At 40.8% G+C, this 21,500-nt stretch overlaps 1 protein-coding gene across 1 annotated transcript in view; it reads right to left on the minus strand.

Moving 5' to 3' along the window:
* Positions 1-5,612: 5,612 nt before the first annotated feature.
* Positions 5,613-21,500, minus strand: part of nars2 (asparaginyl-tRNA synthetase 2, mitochondrial) — a 37,387-nt gene continuing 21,499 nt past the window's right edge. The window contains exons 9-17 of the mRNA XM_070905452.1: positions 19,268-19,289; positions 10,970-11,191; positions 8,284-8,879; positions 7,392-7,489; positions 6,932-7,211; positions 6,680-6,770; positions 6,383-6,485; positions 6,129-6,251; positions 5,613-6,016 (exon numbers count right to left, since the gene is read on the minus strand). Of these exons, the coding sequence (XP_070761553.1) occupies positions 5,873-6,016; positions 6,129-6,251; positions 6,383-6,485; positions 6,680-6,770; positions 6,932-7,211; positions 7,392-7,489; positions 8,284-8,879; positions 10,970-11,191; positions 19,268-19,289 (1,679 nt within the window). The 3' untranslated portion in view covers positions 5,613-5,872. The remainder of the gene's footprint in view (positions 6,017-6,128; positions 6,252-6,382; positions 6,486-6,679; positions 6,771-6,931; positions 7,212-7,391; positions 7,490-8,283; positions 8,880-10,969; positions 11,192-19,267; positions 19,290-21,500) is intronic.

A 21,500-nucleotide genomic window follows, 5' to 3' on the forward strand; every position in this document is an offset into this window, starting at 1 on the left:
GTTGCATAAACCGATAGGGATCCGTCTCACATAGTCCATTGACAATCGTTTGTCCGTGTGGTGCACCGAGGCAATAGCGGAACTACAATACACAGACCCTCATTGTATGAACATTCCTCCTTTGACATGATACACTCATATGGATGTTGCGGGGTCCAAATGCACACTCTAGTGGAGTGAAGGGAGAATTGCCCTGTAAGGCATGGACCGTGGCAGGAGAGGGGACGGATCTCATGAATGTTTGTTAAATATGATAGGCTACTAATGTTGCATTAGCAGATACATGTAGCTGATGAAGCAGTGGTAGATTTAGTAAAATATCTATGGTTAAAAAGATCTTCTTGTGTTGGTGGTTGAGATCTCGCTGGTCGTGATGTATCCGTTAGAAGAAGACGCTTCAAAAGTCTTGTAATCTACTAGAAGGCAGTACAGGTTTACATTTGGCGTGTATGTGGTTTCTACAATAACAGAGAATGACAGAAATATTACAACAATTAACTAGAATATAATACAATATAAACTCAATTAGTTACACTGAATGTCCTATAAAACTTTTGCCACAGTGTCAAAACAACAATAATTAATCTCAAAAGAGAATAAAGTGGACAAACTATGTTCGAAGAAAGCGTCCATTTGGTTGTAGTAAAAACTTGTAGGATTCCATAACTATATCAAATTCTTACACAAATATATGTTAATGCCAATGTCTGCTAAGCCGCATGTTGCCATCTAGTCAGCATGCAAGTCAAGTTACACATTAAAACACTCATTTACAACGAGGGTACACATATAAAGCATACTTACATATTAACTGACACACACCTCATATACAGCCAGAAATATTACTTTTATTCCAATTATATGTCCATCGAGTGAACAAGTAGACAAACTAAAAGTATCAATTCACCACTCAAAGGATCTGATTGGCTCCCGACATTGTCGTATGCATGCTGTTCAAATGAGAATAACTGCACTTCTACACTTCTCCTTTAATTCATATCTCTCTAATATGGGTCAAATGAATCAGCTGGTTTTGCCTTCATTATACCCCCTCTGTAGGTAATCTCCTGTAACATACTCATTCATCACCTGCTAATTTAAGTTGATGGTCATAGATGGCTGCAGACTTACCTACTATATAGATGAAGACTTATGCTGGATGCCGGCACACAAAGGGTTACAACCACAGACAGGCAATCACACTGACATTCAGAGACAGGATGCATGTTTTTGTAAAGCAGAAGGAAACTGAAGCACCCAGAGGAAAACCACACAAACATGAGGAGAATATGCACAGACGTCCACACAGAAAGAGCCAAATACGAAAGCAATCCTGCAAGACACTGATTTGCCTTGCTGCCCTTTAAAATCATAATTTAAAAGTGTAATAATAATAATAATAATAATAATCGTAGAAAAGGCTCCAGCAACACCAGCCCAAACGGACTCCAGGAATTCCCTGTACCTCACAGCAGACAGTCTCCCTAATCAGTCAGGGACCTTATTCAGGTAAATCTTGTGCGTCTGTGATCTGTGTTCTGTTAAAGAAACTGTTATGTGGTTATGATGATGATTAGTAATTGGGCTTAGTATTGTATTAATAATGAGGATTACTCTCCTGTTTTAGACCACAGAGGCCCCCATACACCCCTGCTTTGTGGATTGACAGTACAATAGTAAAATTCAAAGAATGAAAGGATCAAAGTTAAGTTTTATGAATCCAAGTCCAGACTCTGTGTCCTGACCCGACACCCCATATTGTTGAAAAACACCAGCTACATCTTTCAGTATGATAACAATAATAATAATAATAATAATAAGGGAAAAGTTGAGGGTTTTGCATCCTGCCTGGGCTGCTTTGACAGGAGAAGAAAGATTGGCTATTGTGGTCACCAACCTGTTGACTCTGCAGTTATGAGACAATCTCTTACCACACTCAGACCACCCTGCTGACCTGGAAGTGGAACTCAGACACCAGAATCATTAGACTGGCCCTAGTGGCTATTGTTGGTCTTGAAGCAACCCGGCACTGACTCCAGCTCAGGCTTTAATTTAAACCTCCAAAAAAGTGGTAAGAACGTCATTATCATGAACAAATAGAGACGTTGCTCTAAATGCAGCCAGCAGCAATGCAGCACACCTTAAATTCATGATTTATAGCAGAATTCCTGCAGAACACTCTGCTGGTAAATAACTAATAAGTTTTAGTAATTTGAGCTACAAGTTCAGTAACAGTTTGATTGCAGATTTCACATCATTCTTTGTGGGATTTTGTGTAGTCCAGTATTTGAGAAAATCTGACTGTAAAATTGTAGCAAGGCATGACAGTACAAGATATTACTGACTAAAATCTCTGGCATGTAGAAATGCTGTTGTAGAATCCTGCAGAATTTCAAAATATCCAGCGGATCATATATTGTTATACAAAATGTCTGACAAAAGTCTTACTGGAAAGCTGGTTAAAATCCAGAGACACTTCAACACTTGCAAAGATTTACAAACCTGCTGCTTCTCAAAGCCACACATTCCTGAAGGACCCATACAAATTAATTTTGGAAGGATATCTTCATGGATCCGAAGAATTTATAGTGAAAGACTGTCCATAATTTTAAATATTGTGTAGAAAATGCTTTTTTGCTGTCCGTAGCAGGAGCAGACCAATACATAGAGAGCTAATACTGACCTTTAAGCAGTATCAGGATCACTGATATCCATGAGAAAGGAAGTTCTGCAAGAGGTAAAAAAAATATTATTTTCATTGCACATTTTATTTTTTAGCTGCCGCTCTTAGTCAGTCTGTCCACTAATCTGTCATTAGGGTCTTGGTTGACTAAGACATTTTTAGACGATTAGTCATTTTTATTTTCTTTATGGGGAAATTACATATTAGTCACTGGTCATTATTGGAAGGTGATAGTCATATCATGAAGCACAATAACATTCATTTAACATGTACATGAGTTTAAGAGATCCTGGTATTAATACATTAAATGTATAATTTTACAATTTAAGTAAAAATGCAGTCTTGGTCACCTTTCCTGTGTACTAAGAGTTAAATTATGGGGGAGGCACTGCAGATTTGTAAGTTTTTTTTCAATATACAGGCATACAGGCATAAATACTGACTCAAACCACTGGTATGTGTATCAGCTTTCAAAAACCCATATGGGTTGAACCCCAAACTAAAGCAACAGTAAATTGTCACCCAATACTTTATTGATACCAATGGTTGCAACTGCTGTTCTACACAACAGGGGGCAGCAGACATTCAACTTCTGTGCATTACAGCACCAACTAAGAATGTGTGGGCGAGAGATGAGTAATGGTATCGTGGCAGCCAGAAAACAGTGTTTTGGTTTATATTTAAAGAAGAACCTTAACATCAAACTTTCACTTCTTGATTTATTCTATGTCCACAGTTTAAGTCTACCATAATACAGGAATAACAAAGTCTTGTATTCTTGTGTATCCCAAATGAACTGTACCACATTACCATCACACTGGCATCGTTTGTCATATTGCTTCACAAAATCAAGACAGTTTGCATACATCAATGTTAGTAGAGAGAGGGTTTCCTTGTTTGGTCGTTTTCCTTTTTACAATTATCACCTGCAAAATGCACAATAAATTAATAAATTAACACACAAGCAATCTGCAAATGCTTTACAGTAGTAGCAATAACAGTGGTTAAAAAAATGATCTCTACTAGTACAGTACGTCAACCCAGTGACAGTCTGACAGTAGATCTGAGCAGTGTTTTCAATCTCGCCCAGTCAGGCTGTCATTTAACATATTACAACTCACAATCTACCACAACACATACACAGTTCTTTTGCTTACAACGGGTCTCTCTAGATAATAAATTACACATCGATTTCACTTCAGAGACTGACAGGGAGACAGGCTTTTCTTCAGTCTTTTTCTTTCCTTTCTTGCTCTCGCCCTTTGTGAATCACAGTTCACCTGGGAAGGGCTTTGCCAGTGCAACTCAAACTGCCAGCCTCCCCATTTCATGTACAGATCATAAAATTCAATTTAGGAATTTAAAAAGGAACATACACGCTGTAACAAACTTGGCTTAATTTAGCCTGACCCCATCCTTGTGAATATCACTTGCTTACACTTATCAGTAGAAAATAATGATAAAAAGAATACAAAAAGCAGTAAAAATGGTAGAAAAACATTAAGAAGTAAATCTTAATGAAATAATCAATAATACCATCTAGCACTGCATGGCCACGCTATTCATATTAAGATCAAATGGGGATTTACCCTTCAGTGGATCCAGCCCACAATGAAATACTGGACTTAAGTTACACTAGAAACTGATCATTCAGTTGCCCTAAAGACAATATGGCTCTTACTTGAACATCGTGAATAATTCAATTTCTCCAAGGCAAAATTTACAGTCTAAACTGAAATGAAAATGTAAGGCAAATTAAACAAATAGAAGAGTTTGGGAAATAAAAAAAAAACATTCTTTCCTCAACTATTTTTAAGTGACTATGATCACTGGCAAATCTTCATTGTGGCAGGTTGCCTTTGCAAGAAAAGCACAATGTTATATTACTGTAGCGCACTTTTTTGTCTCAGACAAGTGCATCGAATTTCTAACAGTCAACAAGATACGCTGCAAATATGTCATTCTATTAATAATTTACATACAGGAAACAATTACTCTTCAGAGACATAGCAGTAGTGTGAGGCGTATCAAAGACCGAAGACATACATCAGTGAATGGTTGAATTCCAGAAAACAAAAATATGCTATTCTCCTTCTACTTAGCTTGTATTTATGGTCTCTAGAGAGAGACAAGAGACAGAAATAGGAAGAGGGAGAGAGAGAGAAAGAGAGAGAGGATATCTGAACGTGAAAAGTACACCTCCTGCTTTATTTTTACTTCCTCCAACTCTTAGTCAGTGCACATTTACAATGAAATGTATTAGAATATTACCTGAAGTGAATTGACCACTAAAGTCAAACCTACAAAAGATACAAGACACTTCTTCTTCTTGTCTGTCTTGTTTTCTTCATTCTGTACATTTGGACGTTGCTGACTTTGTACCTGCATTGAAATAATCGGCCTGCCATCCAGCCTGACAGCTGTTAAATATGGTTTGGGCTCATACTTAATTGAAACCGAGGCAACAGCCATGTACAGTTATCATTAGGACTTCTGACACAGGCCTTAACGTATTTGTAAGGCTGTATTTTTTCCCCCTCCTCATACCAGACATGCACTGCTAAGCTGAAATGATTGCCCGCAGTGAAAATAATCTCTTCACTGCTTCTGCAAGACTCAGCACAAATGATAGATTGAAGTGAAAAGCGAGAGTCTGCCTGCATGCCAAAATTGGAGTGCATCTTGGCATTCCTGAGACCAGTAAGCGTACTCTTACAGTATATTAATATGGTTATCGACCAGTTAGCCTCTGCTACTCTTTTAAATGGCAGCGATTGGGTAAATTACCTGCTAGATACAAAAAAAATGTTTGACTGTTGCGAGGGGGGGGGGGGGGGGCAGCTTTGATGAAACACTTGCAATTTATAAAGGACGGATTGATGAGTAAGGATGATATTTTCAAACACATTATCAAGTGTCCATGCACTGTTATAACAGTCTGCATGAGGAGCTTTGGCAGGGCGCTTCACCTGTATGGCCTGATATCCTGCATGTTAGCAGTGGACTGCAGTAGAAATCATCACAGAAAACAGGCATAGGATAGGTTATGGCTTTTTGTCCATATATTTCAGTCTCAAACAAGCCCAACCAGCATTCATAGCAATGATAGAAACCTGATCCTGGAGATGCTTGACTTAAAATTGGAATTTAGTTTTGTTTTTTTGTCTTTTTTCTTTGTGCAGGTCAGTGTCAGGACTTGACCCCCTTGGCAGGTTCAGTAGACTGCCGTACATCGGTCCACTCCTGCATGGTGTTTTGCAGTGCCTGGGTCTTCTCTTTGTCAACTTGCACGTAGTCCACCTTCTCATCAGAGGTCACAGAGGATGTAGAGGGCTGTGGAAAGACAAATAAGCCAGGAGTGAGATTCTGGCCTGAGGGCCGACTGCACTACGGTAGAAATAAGAACAAATGCTGTCTACAAAAGTCTACAAAATCATCTGTTTACTTTTCTGTGTGGGCTGGGTGACCCAGGTTGGAAGTCCAGTGCTAGGTAGTCCACGTTGCCACACTTCCTAGGGGCCGGGCTGCTGGTGCCACTCACAGCTGGGGAGGTAGACGCTGGGTTCTGCTAATGGGGACAGGAGGGAGGTTTCACTCACACAGGGTGCAGTGAGTAAGCGTAGCACGCAAATAAGTGGATCATTAAAACAAAGAACACAACGTCCTCGCCCCATCTCCCCTCCAGCTATTGGGACTCACCATAGCCACATAATTCTCCTCGCTGTCTGCAGAGTCAGTGCTGGTGATGCTTTGTGTTGAGATGGGTCGACAATGCTGGGAGGACATGGAGTTCATAGCAGGCCTGAAGCAAAGCATACAGGACTGTGAGTTCTTCTACCTTCTAACCTCAGGCAGAAACAAAATACAGCACCAATCTGTACCAACAAACTGAGTGTGTATGTATGTGTGTGTGTGTGTGTGTGTGTGTGTGTGTGTGTGTGTGTGTGAGAGAGTGGCCTTGGGTAACCTAGCTTGAATGATTGGTATGAGACTCACATGGGCCGTGTCCAGGACATGGTGACTGGGCTCTTAAATGGCAGCTCATCAATGATCCCATTGTTCTTCAAATCGAGAGGTGTTGGCTTCGCTGTGGAAAACAAGAGCAGACACTGTCAACAAAAATCATTGTCTTTGTAAAAACAATTAACAATGCGGACTTTGGAGCTGATTTGAAGCCAAAAATGGTAATTAAAAGAAATGAAAACCCACACTTTTAGATCAGTGAGAACTTTACTGTCAAAAACTCACATTTCCTGTTAGGTTTGAGGTTGCGGTTGATGGGTGGTGGTGTGACATCACTGAGTCGGCTGGGCCGGTGACACAGGGAGGCGCTACTCCCCTTACGGGCAGGTAATGTTGCAGAGAATCCTGGGAAATCAAAGTGATGTGGCCCAGGGCTCATAGGGATGTAGATATTCTTAGGACTGTCAGCCTGGGCAGCGCTGAGTGGCGAGGAGCCAGGATTCATGGGCACATAGTTGTCATCTGAGTTGCCGCTATCTGAGCGAGTCAGAGGGGCTTTGGTCCTCTGGTGTCAAAGGAGAGAGAGGGCACATGACTCTCTTAAACTCTCTGGGCTCAATACTGCAGGAAAACTGACACACTCAGTTGGAGTAAATATAGCAGAAATTCATTTTCTATCTCTGCAGTTCACACTGACAGCATCTATCTGACGAAGGAGTACAGTTAAAGGGAGAGAGTGACTCACCAGGTAGGAGCTGAACCCATCATTGACAGACTCCACAGACTGGCCTGAGTTGTTGAAATGGATGGGACGGTGATGGCTGTTAGTTTCAAAGGAGGAGCCTGTGGAGAGTGGCAAGAACAGAAATCAATATTTACCACTGCCATAAACTCTACAAGGAAAAAAGTGCTCCTCAAGTGAAAAAGTGCAATGCTAAACCTACATGAGTCAAATATTGTACAATATTCACTGCAATAGAGGCCAATTTAGACAAGAATGCCTGACATTTCAAGGAGTAAGCTCATGTCTTTAATGAAACAAACAGAACATGAGTGACATTTCATTAAATGCTTCATTGGGTTATAATTAGTCTTTGCAGCACAGGTGTGTGAACAGCCTGTAGCCTCACTAACAAGGGTCACAGGTCAATTCTTGTCTCTGGCTATACGAGGCCTGAGCATGGGCTTGGCAATGCAGGGAACACAGCATAATAAGAGGCTGTGCATTGTGTCTGCAAGTGTTTTTTTTCCATTGCTTATCAGCCTGGAACGAGGCATTCTGGAGCAGGCTGTGTGGCTTGAATTTCATTAGCGTCTCAACAGAACAGTGTCTGCTAGACTGGCCCGTTTGTTTCTGCTCAGCTGCTAGTGTTAAATCAGTAAAATGAGAGATAGAGGAAGAGGGAAAGAATGAGAGAAAGAGAAAGAGGGAGAGGAAGAGGAAGCGCAAAGTCACTGCAATACCACAAGAGAATGGAAGGATCAAGTCAGACTTACATTTGAAAACAGGAAACAGGTGAAATGCGCGATTTCAAAAGATCTCTATGAGTCAACTGAGGTTGTGTTCAAAGAAACAAGCTGTGTTCCAGGGAAATGTATTAGGAAAGCAGTTAAAGCACTAATAGCATTCAGTGTACCTCTGTGCAGTCTGATGTTCTCCACAGCAGGGAGGGTATTCCTACGTGGGATAACCGACACTGCAGGCGTCACCTCTCCGTTCTGGCTCCCTACTGACTGGGGACTCCCCCACTGCCCCTCTGACCCCTGGCTAGGTTTAGGGGGCCTGGGAGGAGGAGCACAGGAGGACTCGGAGCTGGAGGGAGTCAAAGCATTGTGATTCTTATCAAACGTCCGTGGGATCTGGTAGAAGGAGCCAGGTGGTGTAGGAAGGTCGTAATTGTCAGGTTGACGCTCGTTGCTGTGCATGGTGGCGAGTGCGTTGCAGGGGGTTTTGAAGGTGTAAATCTCCTCGTTCTCCAGCTCAGGCTCACCTAAACCGCTGTGAGCCGGTGCCTCAGAGCTGTAACCCCGTGGAAGCACATAGCAGGCCTCCTGGGGGGAGTCATCATGCGCTGGTAACTGGTGTTTTCCTGGCTTGGGCAGGCTGTAGAAGCCATGCAACTGTGCACCCATGCCATTCAGACAGTGCGAAAAGCCATGGGAAAGTTTCTGCACCGCAGAGTCGCTCCCCATAAACAGATTGCTTCGCGTGGCCTGGGAGAAACTGGCACTCCTGCAACATGAACAAAGACATATACACACATTAATTCTTTATTGAGCCCACTTTCCACAGAGCCTGAATGCTCTCTCGAAGACAGATATCTGTCTCATACCTCAATACTAGCCTATCTCAAACAATGGCAATAAATAGTTGACAACCATCTCTTTCACAGTAGCATTTAATGCAATTTCAATGTAATTACCCAAATATCCACTAGATGGCACTGTGGCACTTCAGTGGAAACTTTAGCTCTATAGGTCTCAGCACACATTTAAAAAACACACCTTGCCATCAGTGCCTGAGCACCTTTATACAGCAATAGCATATGCAGTAAATTTTCGTATTTTTAACATTTCCTTGAAAAGCTGATTTGTTTACTTGTTTTCAGCATGTTGACAGGGGGAGGACATACGTGGTAGAGTCAGAATGATATGACTTTCCCACAGTTTCTCAGCCTCGGTTATACACCCTAGGGACATGCCTCATTTATTCTGGCTCCTCTGTAGGGCTTGACCTTGAGTGCCAACTAGAGCAACCCTACAGCTTAGACATTTCTAGCCAGTTAGCTGAGCAATGACCCAACTTTGCTGGCCAATGCAAAGATAAGATATCCTCAATATGTCGCTTCTTTATGTCTGTACTAATCTCTCTTGAAGTTTTATGCATGTGTTAGCTACGCTGCAGGTTTCTAATGGTTATGCTCAGTCTTGATTATAAATGTAACAATTTTAAATGAGTAATGCATCAAAGTAGTACAATTAACATTGACATAACATTTTGCTCTCTCTGACTCCATTTCTTTTTCATGTCAGATGGCACGCTGTGTTTCATCAATTCTTCTTCTGTCTCCTCAGGATTTCAATCATCAATCAATATTTTGTTCATCACTCTGCCTTTCATCATTGTGGCTTCACGGAGGCTTTTTACATAGATTGATTCATACCATTGGTCATCAGACTAGTGAGTTTCATTCTGACATAAATCATACCCCGCCACCAGATGCCTGTCTTAATTAGTAGACCCACGGAGCAGAAGCTAGTGAGGGAGTGACAGAAATATCTGCATAAAGCTGATGAGATGGATTGTGAGGTTTGATTTCCTGGGTTTCACAGAGGTCCAACACAGCAGATTTATGTGCAAATCGTGTGGCTGAGAGGGCAGTTCTACCCTGCGCAAGTCTAAACCTATAGGAGTGATGAATTGCAGCCTCAACCTCATTGATCATCTACTGTGCTGGCTATCTGCTGAATGGCATCATTATTAAAGCTGCCTTTTGATTCTTGGAAGCAGGCATGATGGCAGCAGGAGGTGAGATGAATGTTAATGGAAAACTCAGGAGTGCATTTAATATAAACACTCGGTCCTTTTGTTCTTCCGCTCAGCATATAGCCGAGATAGGCGTTCATGTCCATGTACATACAGTTACTCAACAAGTATTTACACCTCTTGACTTGTGCACATTTTGTTGTTTCAATGTTTAAATGATTGATTGAATAAATGTTTTAACAGTAGTTTACTTTATGGCAATATTGGATTTATAGGATCTTCAATGTGAGGAAATACTTTTATTTAATACACTGGATTCACTAAAAACAGACATTTCCATCTGATTATTTTATCTTTAAATAATTATCAATATTGCATTACACACTCCGTTAGAAATGTACATCCATATCACCCATCCCCACTTATCCCTATGGTATTTTATCATTTTAAATCAAATCAAATTTTAAGTAAATTAAAAAAAACCTTGTTTGTCTCAGGCTTCTGGATTTAGACATCTCTGCTATACTCACAGAAACATTTCTTCAAGGTTATCTATTACTCCTTTTCGACTGTTTTTAGTTTAGAATATTCACCTCAATTTAATATCATTATTAATTATTGGCAAGTAAATGTAAGATGTAAAATACATTATAATCTTTCCACTATGCTTTATCACACACACATGCACACAAAGCAGTTGGATAATTTTCCCCCGTAACAGTAGTTCTAACCCTTAGGGGCTTCTAAACTGAGGAAGCGCAGTAAACCTGTATGTTGACCTGCATTAACGGATAACAGGAAACTGACACAGGACGCTTGAGGGTCGTGACCTTTACCGTGCACTCTCTGTCTTCCTGCTCATGCACTGGTGGAGGAGGAGGTAGTCCTGGGGTGCGCTGTTGGGCAGGGAGCTATGGTGTGTGTGGCGCACAGGCACATCAAAGGTGAAGAGGACTGGCTGGCTGGAGTGGATGGGGGCAGAGGACTTGCGTTCTCCGGTCAGAGGAGCCATTGAGCCGGTGACATCTGCTCCAACAGAACGGGGCATATGGTGTAACCTGCCATCTGCAGACAGGGGAAATATGGGTTATTGATTGTTTAACCAAAAAATGTTCTTTTCAATGCGGTGCAATCTTATGCTACAGAAAGTAACAACCAGCCACATAATTATTCCTTAAAATCTTTCAGTCTGCTCTCTAATTAATATAGAAGGGATCCACCTCAAGGGAGGAGAGAAAGCATATGATACAAGTTATCCTTTTTGACCAGGGTCAATGTGCTTTGTTTGATTTTATTGAGTTGACCATTGTTTTGCACAGTGGGACTGTGTGAACAACAAGGTCTTACAGTCTTATTGTTTCTGTGTGACATCCCTGATATCTGTATTGAAAGGCTACAAAGAAAAGACCAATCTGAGATGGGGATGCTGCAAATAGACTAGGCAGGAGGCCAAAATGAGGAGGCACACACTGAGCTGTAGGAGTAGAGAGTGGGCAGCCCACTGATCCATCGACCCATGGTGCTGTGTGCAACACTAGCTCATGGGAGAGAGGAAAAAAAACTCCACCAATAATCTTTTGCTGATCTCTCTCTTTCACTGTACAGTCAACGCAAGGTTTTGCATGAGCATATTTATACAAGAATGATGAAATAAAACTGGGGATGCAAGTAATGATTATTAAAGCTATTGATTCATTTATCAATTATTTTTTGATTAATCACTTAATTGCTTTGTCTATACAATGTCAACAAAATGTGAGAATGCCCAACACAATTTCCAAAAGGTGATATCTAAATTTTTTGTCTGATGAAGATAATCAATTTATAAGGATATGAAACAGAGAAAAACTGTAAATCTTCTAATTTTAGAAGCTGGAACCAGTGTGTGTTAGGCATTTTTGTTGAATTTTGTTAAAACTATCAAAACTGGTGATTTTCTGTTAAGCAACTAATCTATTGAACACCTACTTCAGCTCTAATTTAAATCATATCTGAAAAGCAACTTCCCACTTTTCCCTTTTTCTGACAGACACACATGCAGTCTGCCTGTCCTTCACCATTCTCCACCTCCTTTATCAGACCTTTACAAAGCAAAAAGTTATGGGTCAAACTGCCTCTTAACAAGAGGGCAATGTTCTGTGAGTCATGATGACCATACAGAGGGACCACAGCCACTGTGAAAAACAGAAAACACACACAAATGTGGTGTGTGATCATGTGAGTATGCATGAGGCGTGGTTGGAAGGCGAGGGTATTCTGGAGCCCAGTTAGCCGAATGAGGTCACATCTATGCCTGAGGGGAAAAAGGCCTCTGCTGTGGGGTCTCCAGGCCAGTAGACATCAGTGAGATGACCAGGCCCACAGCCACAGAGGCAGGGACTCCCCCCAATGATCCTCAATTACACCATTGTTCTGAGTGATTCCACTCTCCCTAGGCTGGTTAGGCATCATCTCCTTTCTCCACAAAAAGCTTTGTAAAAGCTTTCATCTAGTGCGGTGAGTACTAGGCCCACTAACATGGGTAGATATATTGATTTGTTGTAGAAAGACAGTTCCTCCCCCCCTGCCAGAGTGGAGAGCTGCATGGAAAAACACATACAGGCTTGATGACTAAAATACTGAGGACACAACATAACATCAAAAGTAAAATGTAATCTTGTTAATTTTCGTGGAGTGTGTATTCACAAGAGCATGTTTTTCTGTGTACCCTCAATGATTTTTGATAAACTAGCCATATATGACAGAATCAGAAAGAGAAGAAAGACGACTGCTCCAGTCTGCTGATGGAATAGCCTACATGGCTCATCCCTGACACTAATGGGTCTGATGATGTATGTTACCACTGGGAAGCAATTCCATCAAGTCAGTAGAACCACAACACAGAAATGGAGAAAAGAGCAGAAAACAAAAACACTGAAACCTTCCCCTAGGTGCTTCTAGTAATATTTCCTCCTCTGACTAATGTACTGTGACACTCAATGTAAGGTGGTAAAATGTTTATTAACCAAAGTGAGAAGTAATTTATTATACTACATCTTACAAAGAAAAGTAATAAAACTGGGAGGGACTGGCACAAGTAAAATAAAGGCTAATCATAGTTTTTTGAGTTAGGAGCCTGATATCCTCACCAGAAACAGTTTTCTCTTCAACTAAGCTGAAATGTCAACATCAAACAAGGCAGTTATAAGAGACAAAGAGTTCTTCCCACGCCATTCCTCAGCTTGAATCAAACATCTGACTATCAACAGCAATGCATTAAAAAGACCCTTTTGGTTGGTGAAGGACATATGGCTATTCTGGGTCAAAGAGCTCCTAAGTTCATGAGCAATTTTCCAATTATGCTCTATAATACATCACCTACTGTCTCATCTGCTCTGTGGTCATAATCTAATAGAAGCCGGCTGCTGGTCTCAGGGGGCCAAAATTAGAACCCTGCTGGATCACTAAGGACAAGAACGTCTTTGTAGGGTACTCATTTCCTCTCAGTCCAGCCAGAATTAGACGAGGACATATGATAACCTAATCTGAAATGAGATATAAAAATAGAACCGCACTGACCTATTGAATTGAAAGAGCATCTGATGGAAACATGAAGGAAGAAGAAGCATTTGAATTTTCTCAATACAGCAGTTGCTCACTTTTTATCAGGATTGTAATAATCCCTTAAATATTCCATAAAAGATAATCATCTACACGCTGTCCACCTGCCTTCTATGTGAGTACGAAAAAAATGTAATTTCCTTAATGGTTTCATATGAGATTGCACTTAAAAATATAGCCTCAGGGTTGAGACAGCTACAATGAGTGTTGCAAATTAACCTCAGATATGTCAAGGCTCTGCAGGGTGGCCTGGTGGTGAAAGAGGCCATCTTCTGACACAAAGGTCAGGCAATAGGCTTGATCCCCCCACAGGTCCTGTCAAAGTGCCCTTGAAAAAGGCCTCTACCTGCTTACTCAATGTATGTTAACCTGGAAAAGAGCACCAGCTAAATGACTGGAGTGTTAAACTGTTTTCTTTTCACTGCTGAGTCCAAGTATATAGATACATTATTTGTTGTCCTGCATGGACCTGTCAGACCAGTGGCTCTCAACAGTGTCCCAGGAGGCCACATAGTGGGGTCCATATGCATGTGTGGTTAGCGGGGGTTGGGAGCTTACTATGAGAATGACAAAACTGGATAAAGGAAACGCTAGCTGCTGCAGAGATGGTTTAGATAGACACTGAAGAGAACTTTTAGCACTGAGGGAGTGTGACGATCAATGGGAAGAGGGAAAATGGCGTCCTCGCTTTGCTAGTTAGTCTGAAGTGAACAAAGTGACATGGCTATTTCATTCTCCCTTGAAAACAGCTCAGAAGAATATTAAGCAGAGCAGACACACAGGAGCACTCCCTGATCACATTATTTCTCTGCGCCTGCCCTCTCCACAGCATCGTGTGAGCACAGCCCCTCGACCACACTGCAACATCAATTTGCCTCAAAACACTGGACTGATCAATCACCTAAAAGGCACAGGCTTGTCCGGGCCAAAGAATTACAGAATTTGGCGTAAGTCTAAATCAGCAGCTCATTTTCAGAGCTCTGACCTAATTTCTGCAAAGCGATGGGTGGATAAATACTGTAGCTGAGCAACAGTAGGGTGGACACAGATGAAAAGTTGACACAATTTGTGGTGGAGGTTGAGTATTGGTTTTCATTTTCTCATTGGAAAAAATGCAAGACTTACCTGGAAAGGGCTGTGCCGCTGAATGCAGCCAAAAACAAAAGTATAATTTTCTCTGACAATACAGTGCAATACAGACTGGAAACACACTTGGTGTGGAAACACAGAAGCCATGACGAATGGAGAATGTGATACTTGTGTATTCTCTCAACAACAATATACACCATGGTAATTTAGTCAGGTTACTTTATACAATCACTCCAATGAACTTAAGTATGTCATTAAGGTTGAATACATTAGATTCTGAGCTGAATTGATTCCCTGTGATTGCATTTACGTGCAGCCTGGCAAAACCACAGTTTAGCTGGACTACGTAAGAACCCAGGTTATCTTTTTAGGAAGAAAAAATAAATATCTCCAATGTGGTCATTTTGTGTTTTAGACTGATAGGTCTGTATAAATGTTGGACTGAATTTAGCACTTATAGCACTACAGTACTATTTTGTTAACATTTTCAAGGCTGACCGCAAGAGTATAAAAGAAGCAGCAGTAATCTCTTCATTGATTGATGCACTTTGCCAATACTGTACGCATGCAGCCATGCTGCAGATTGCTAAACAGCTGCCCACATAGCCTCTTTGCAACTGAACAGTTACATGGAGTATCTGTACACTCCTGTACACTCCTGTACACTCCTGTACACAGGAGGCAACTCTGCAATTACACTTTTATATGCACTAACACAAACAGCCCACCAATTACGTCGAATGTATTATAGTGTGACAGAAGAGGGAGGCCTATCTGCATGACAGAAAGCAGAATATACTCCAAATTGCCAATTACAAAATGAAGACAGGTAAACATCTACCTACATCAGCTGAATTGCATATAAACAGTTGGCAAAAGAAAATATCCCATTCCAAAATAGTTTATTTGCAGTTTCCATGTGACTGTAGGCTGATGGCAGATGCCAATTAGAGTGATTGGCTTTGCCACAGGCCGGTACTAAACCTGTCATTTGAACAATTGATGCCAACTTAAAAATGAAAAATAACTACACGTGCAACCAGAATCTGCACACATAAATCCACAAAGATTATTACCCAAATACAGTTTATATAGGATGAACAAGAACTGAGGGGAAAGAAAATGTAGAGAAACTGTGATCCATCTATGAGCAGTTATGTATGTTGCATAAAATCATCTAAACCGGAGACTGAACTGAATTTTCAAGCAGTTTTATTTGAAGATATTTTGATTCTACACCATACTTTTACTCATAACAACGAAACAAAATTTCATAACATTACGCTGCTTGGATGCTTTTGGTTTCATGTGCATTTTAACTGACATCTCTTGAACACAGCCTCAGAGAAAAACAACAAGCACAACTTTACTATCGCTAAAGTGGGTTCCTCTTAATCATTATATCATCATATCATTGTTTATAAGTCCAGATTTCACATAGAGTACAAATCAGTGCCAAATTTTGAGTAGATTACAGTATTTCCTCAACAGTAACATTGATCTTTTTGGAAACGGGCAACCTCGATGAGATGGAAAGGCCCCGATCACCATGAAGCTGATTAATTTCACCAAGACACATTTTTAAGTCATCCTGAGATGTACATCTGTAGTCAACAAATCATCAATCTGGCTCCACACAGCGGGTTTAATGTGAACCCTCTGTGAAAGATTTTGTTTGAATAAATCTAATCTCTTCTCAATGCCTATTTGACAAAAACTGCTGAGGCTGCTGATGGAAATGCTGATTTAGTAGTTATTCTTTTTTTCCATTTCTCACCATCTTAAGGGCAACAGTTAGAACTGAAAAACAATACAGACTTTTTATTTTTTTCAAGGGACAGCCAGGGAAAAAGACAAAATGAAGAGGAGGAAAACAAAACAGAGTGGGAGCTGCAAAAGAGGGAACAAAAAAGCCAAAAAGAGGACTGCTGACAAGTAAAAACCTCATCCCTTAGTCGAGATTATTCTCGTCTCGGAGTTCAAACAACTGGGAGAGAGCAGAACAAAGCCCATGATTGACGAGATGATGTTCCATTCATTAGATTGTGCTCGGGGGTGGGTCTCCCTGGGTGCAGACACACGCCACACACCCAGCCATCAGTATCTGATAACAACAGCGCTAACACCCATCAACATATTGTGAGTACTAGAAAAACATATAATTTGGTGCATATGTGTCTGTGTAAGGCAATCATAGGTGCTATAATGACTGGTTACGAATCCCCACTGCTGTCCAATTTGTCTTGAAAAGTCTTGCTTTTGGTTGCCAGCATTCAAAATTAAATGAGTGACAAGCTGCACAAACTGCACTCACGTCAATCTATTCAGTTCTTGATTTAAAACTATTTTTTAACAAAACAAAGTGCATCACTAAACCAAAACATGATTCACACTTTGCACATCTTTGAACATCTACATTCTGTATTTGTTTTTACAGGCAGAAATCTCTGCCCTCTTCTTTGATGGTTTTGATGATGGGTGAGCACAACATATTCTCAAGTCTCTGGTTTCCAGCAATGCTTCAGATGCTGCCAGTGGTATTATGGGATGCATGGCAGTGGCAGCAAGAGCAAACCGTCCTCAGACAGCTCTGTGGCAGCAGAAACCTGACCTTCCAGTGCCATGGAGTCTCATTATTTCAACAAAAATCAATACTGACGAAGGGCACTTTGGGAAGGGAAAAGGCAGGCGAGCATGTATAGAGAGAGTGAGAAGCCAAAAGAGAGAGTATGTGTATGTTTGTACTATATGTACAAGTATGTATAAAATATGTTATGTATATCACTGGTCTGTTTTTTCGTTCCTTGAATCTAGCCAAAAGATCTCCACAAAATAAGACTTAAAGGGTCAGTTCACCCTAATTTCAACAAGACATACTGTACTTGGTCCTTGTAATAAGCATACAGGTAGTTGCATTTGCCCAGAATTTGAAATATCCTTCTGTAAGACTTCTGTCGACACAGTGCAGGTGGTGAATGGAAATTCATTTGTGCTGCTGAAAGCATTGAAAAATTGGATTTCAAAAACTTTTCCTTTGCAGAAACAATGTCTGGGTCACTTTGGATAATCCACATAACCTCACTGTATACCTCACAGTTTTCTCAGGAACTACTTTCTACTGAAGAAATTGTCCACATACAAACTGTTGGCAGTGCGTTCTGAGGATTATCCAGAGTAACAGAGACACTTCTGCAAAGACATGCTTCTGTTAAGTTCAGCTGGATTTTCTTACTGTCTTGAGGAGCACAAACAAAATTACATTCACCTACATTGTATTAGGGCCATGAAGTTTCAGAGGCAAATATCTTAGATTCTTAGCACATAAAACCGAAACCATCTCCATGGCCACCACCAGGATTATTTAAGATTTTGTTTCATTGTAATTAGGGTGAATTTACCCTTCGAACATATGTTTTGAAATCAAGATCAAAATTTATTTTTAGTATAATTTTAGGACCTAGAATGATGGACAACAACAAAAATAGTATCACAAATATCTAACATAATATAAATCTAGGTACTGCCCACAAAATGAATGTGTCGAATGGTCACTGTGTGTGTGCGTGTATGAAATTGTGTGGGAAATTGTGGGCGAGAGAGAAACAGAAAGGAAATTACATATAGCGAAAGATAGAAAGAGAGAGTTGCTTTTAAGGGTTGTGCAACAACGAGCTGTCATGTGCTGCCCTTGGCCAACCTTCCTCACAGTCCCAAGAGGCAGTTCACTACTGACAGCAGAGGCCGACTCTGACTGACAAAAGGTAAGTTCAGATCAAGGTGCTGATACAACTGATGCTGCCAAAGCCTCAACAAAATCCTCTGAGAAACACAAACACATCTACACTTCTAGACTTACTATTGTCTGGCTAAGCCTGGTTAATCCCTTTCACAATAATTTTTGACTTCCCATTGGAACTGTAGCTGTATTAGAACAACAAATATGACATTGTGTACTGTATGTAACACTATGGTGGCTGAACGCAATCAATAAGAATCTCAGACACACAGGCTGATGTGTCTTGAGCCTGGTTAAAGGGAAACCTGGGTCCTGTTTTTACAAATTTGGTGTCTAAATGACAATTAGTTACCAAAAGTTTTGGAATTGGTCCAGTAGATTGCCTCAGCCGGCAGCCGTGAATGGGCTGCAATGGCTGTAACGTCATCCTTTTGGGGGCAACTGCGCCTGTCAAAAGTATGTCAACTAAAAGTGTAACCAGATACATTATTGTCTTCCTGCAACAACTCACCTCTTGTTAGATTTCAGAGCAAGACTTCTCCTCCACTGTATGAAAACAAACATATCTGCATAACTTGGTATTTGTGCTTCTTCTGTTTGTCTCTGTCGCCTTCTGTAATTTCCATAAGAGGAACTAACTTCTCAGGGGTTTTTTCCAACCTGGTTTGTTTTCTTTCAGAGAGGGAATTCCCAGTCTGTTAGGTGACACACACACACAGATCTGCAGCTGTCTGCCAAGAGGACAACCCACAAAATATTTTTACTGCTAAAAGATGTTTGTGAACAGTTATCCTCTGTTAGCAGCAATTACCATCCGTATGTCTGAGTCACTTCATCAAACTGTAATCACAAAACCCACAAGTACAAGATTCTGCATCAACTGATGAAAGCTCAGCATGATAACACAACAGTAATGTGTTGCTGGTGTGAAACCATGGCCCAGCTCCATGAGCACTACCTGTTTACAGGCTCAAAGATCAAGATCAGAGATGTTGCGGGAGGAATACTGATGCAGGCAGGAAGCTCACTCCTCTCACATACTTTATTGCTCTTTCTAACTCACACAAATGCTCACTGACATCAACTTCTACATATACAAACAATACACCTTTTTATTGACAGATAGTTTCTGGGAGTCAGATTGGGCAAAATCACTCTCCAAATGTGCTGAGAATTTCCACATGGCAAGACTGTGTTGTCAAAAATGAAATTTGCTGTCATGTGACTGCAGTTACCAGGAAGCTTTCTTTGCTTTTCTTTTCTCACAAATGTACACTGCTTTGATAAATTCCTTTCGGCCAGCACACTCACACAAGGAGAGAGGGTGTATGCTGTACAGCTTGTAAAGCCCACCGAGGCAAAGTCTGCTTTGTGATATTGGGCTATATAAAGAAAATGGACTTGAGACACAAGTAGAGATGAAATGGTAAGTCAGGTAATTGATTAGCATTAGATGATGCTTTGGTAACATTGTTTTTGAAACGTTTATGCCAATAAAGCCTGGGCAAAATAATTATAAAACACTGGCTAGTTCTACACTAGACCAGTGTTGATGAAAACAGTTCAGAGGAGGTGAGTATTTATTTCCACTGCCACACTGACAACAACCTGATACCACACAAGGGAGCAGGCAGGATTTATTCAGAGGGATGGATCAGTATAAGAGTCAACAGTTTATTCCTTGGAAAAGACAACCACCTGAAAAGCCTCTTGTGCAGTGTTGGTTTTACAAAGAAGGTACGTGTTGTGTGAATCTGATGTGTGCCTGTGTGTGTTTGTGTGTCTGTTTAAGACGGAGAGAGAGAGAGAGAGAGAGAGAGAGAGTAGAAAATGAAACAAACACTAGGAAAAAGAGCCACATGTGAACAAGTGAACAAACACACAATCAGCTGATGGGTCTACCATTTCAGAGCAGCAATAGGTCCGCTCTGAATGGTCATATTAACCACCCCAAGATCCTGCTTCTCAAAATAAATGTCTTTGCTTTTCCACAGACAGACTTAGGACAGCGGTAATGACGTAATAGAGAACCAGTGGTAAATCGACACGCTATGCCCTTGAGAAACAGATACACATGTACATAACATGTACAATACCACTTTCTCCAGGATGTTTAGTTCACAATTTAAAAACGCACATATGGAAAATGTAAAACTGCTACTACAGCGACTACTACTTAGAAATACTGAGTGCTATGACAACAGGGGAGGCTTATATCTTTTAAAAGGCATGAGTTGCATAACATTTTCACAGCTGTCTCGAGCACACTTAAAAGTGTTAGTTTTGGTTTGTAATGCTCGTCAAAATCAGTCAGAGTTTCTATAAAAATTACAGCCCTCTGACACAAATAATGCTGAGAATCATGGTGTTGCTTGGAAGAAGCTGCAAGTGGCTTTTCTGAGAATAAGATAGCACAAAGAGGGGTGATAACAAATTCTAGCTAGAGTATGAAAAATGCATTTGGACAAACACAGAGAGCTAACAGTTTTTGATGACGTCTCTCAGAAACAGGAACTAAACATTCAAGTAAAAACAGAGTTCCATGGCAAAAAAAAGCCTGATGTTTACACTAAAGGGACTGCAATCACTAATGCAGCTGCCATGACATAACCCCTTTCACTCCCCCAACCCATTCTCCCAGCCACACCCTGCTGGCTACAGTTGATACAGTTTAAGATTCATAACAGGACCTCGCTAATTATTGAACTTGGACCAGGAGGATACCCTCATGATGTGAGGACATTATTACACTCTCCACAGCTGTTTTTTATTCCACACCTGGACATATTGCATGTTACAGATGATCAACCATGTGCACAAAGATTAACGTCCACCAGCTGCCAGATGGCGGGAAAACAACAGCATGAGTGCAATCTGGATGGGTAGGAGTAAGAATATGAGAGGAGTGTAAGTTTCACAAACTCTCATCAAACATACACTAT

This window comes from Enoplosus armatus, chromosome 5 (assembly GCF_043641665.1).
Source record: "Enoplosus armatus isolate fEnoArm2 chromosome 5, fEnoArm2.hap1, whole genome shotgun sequence".
Taxonomy (NCBI): Eukaryota; Metazoa; Chordata; class Actinopteri; order Centrarchiformes; family Enoplosidae; genus Enoplosus; species Enoplosus armatus.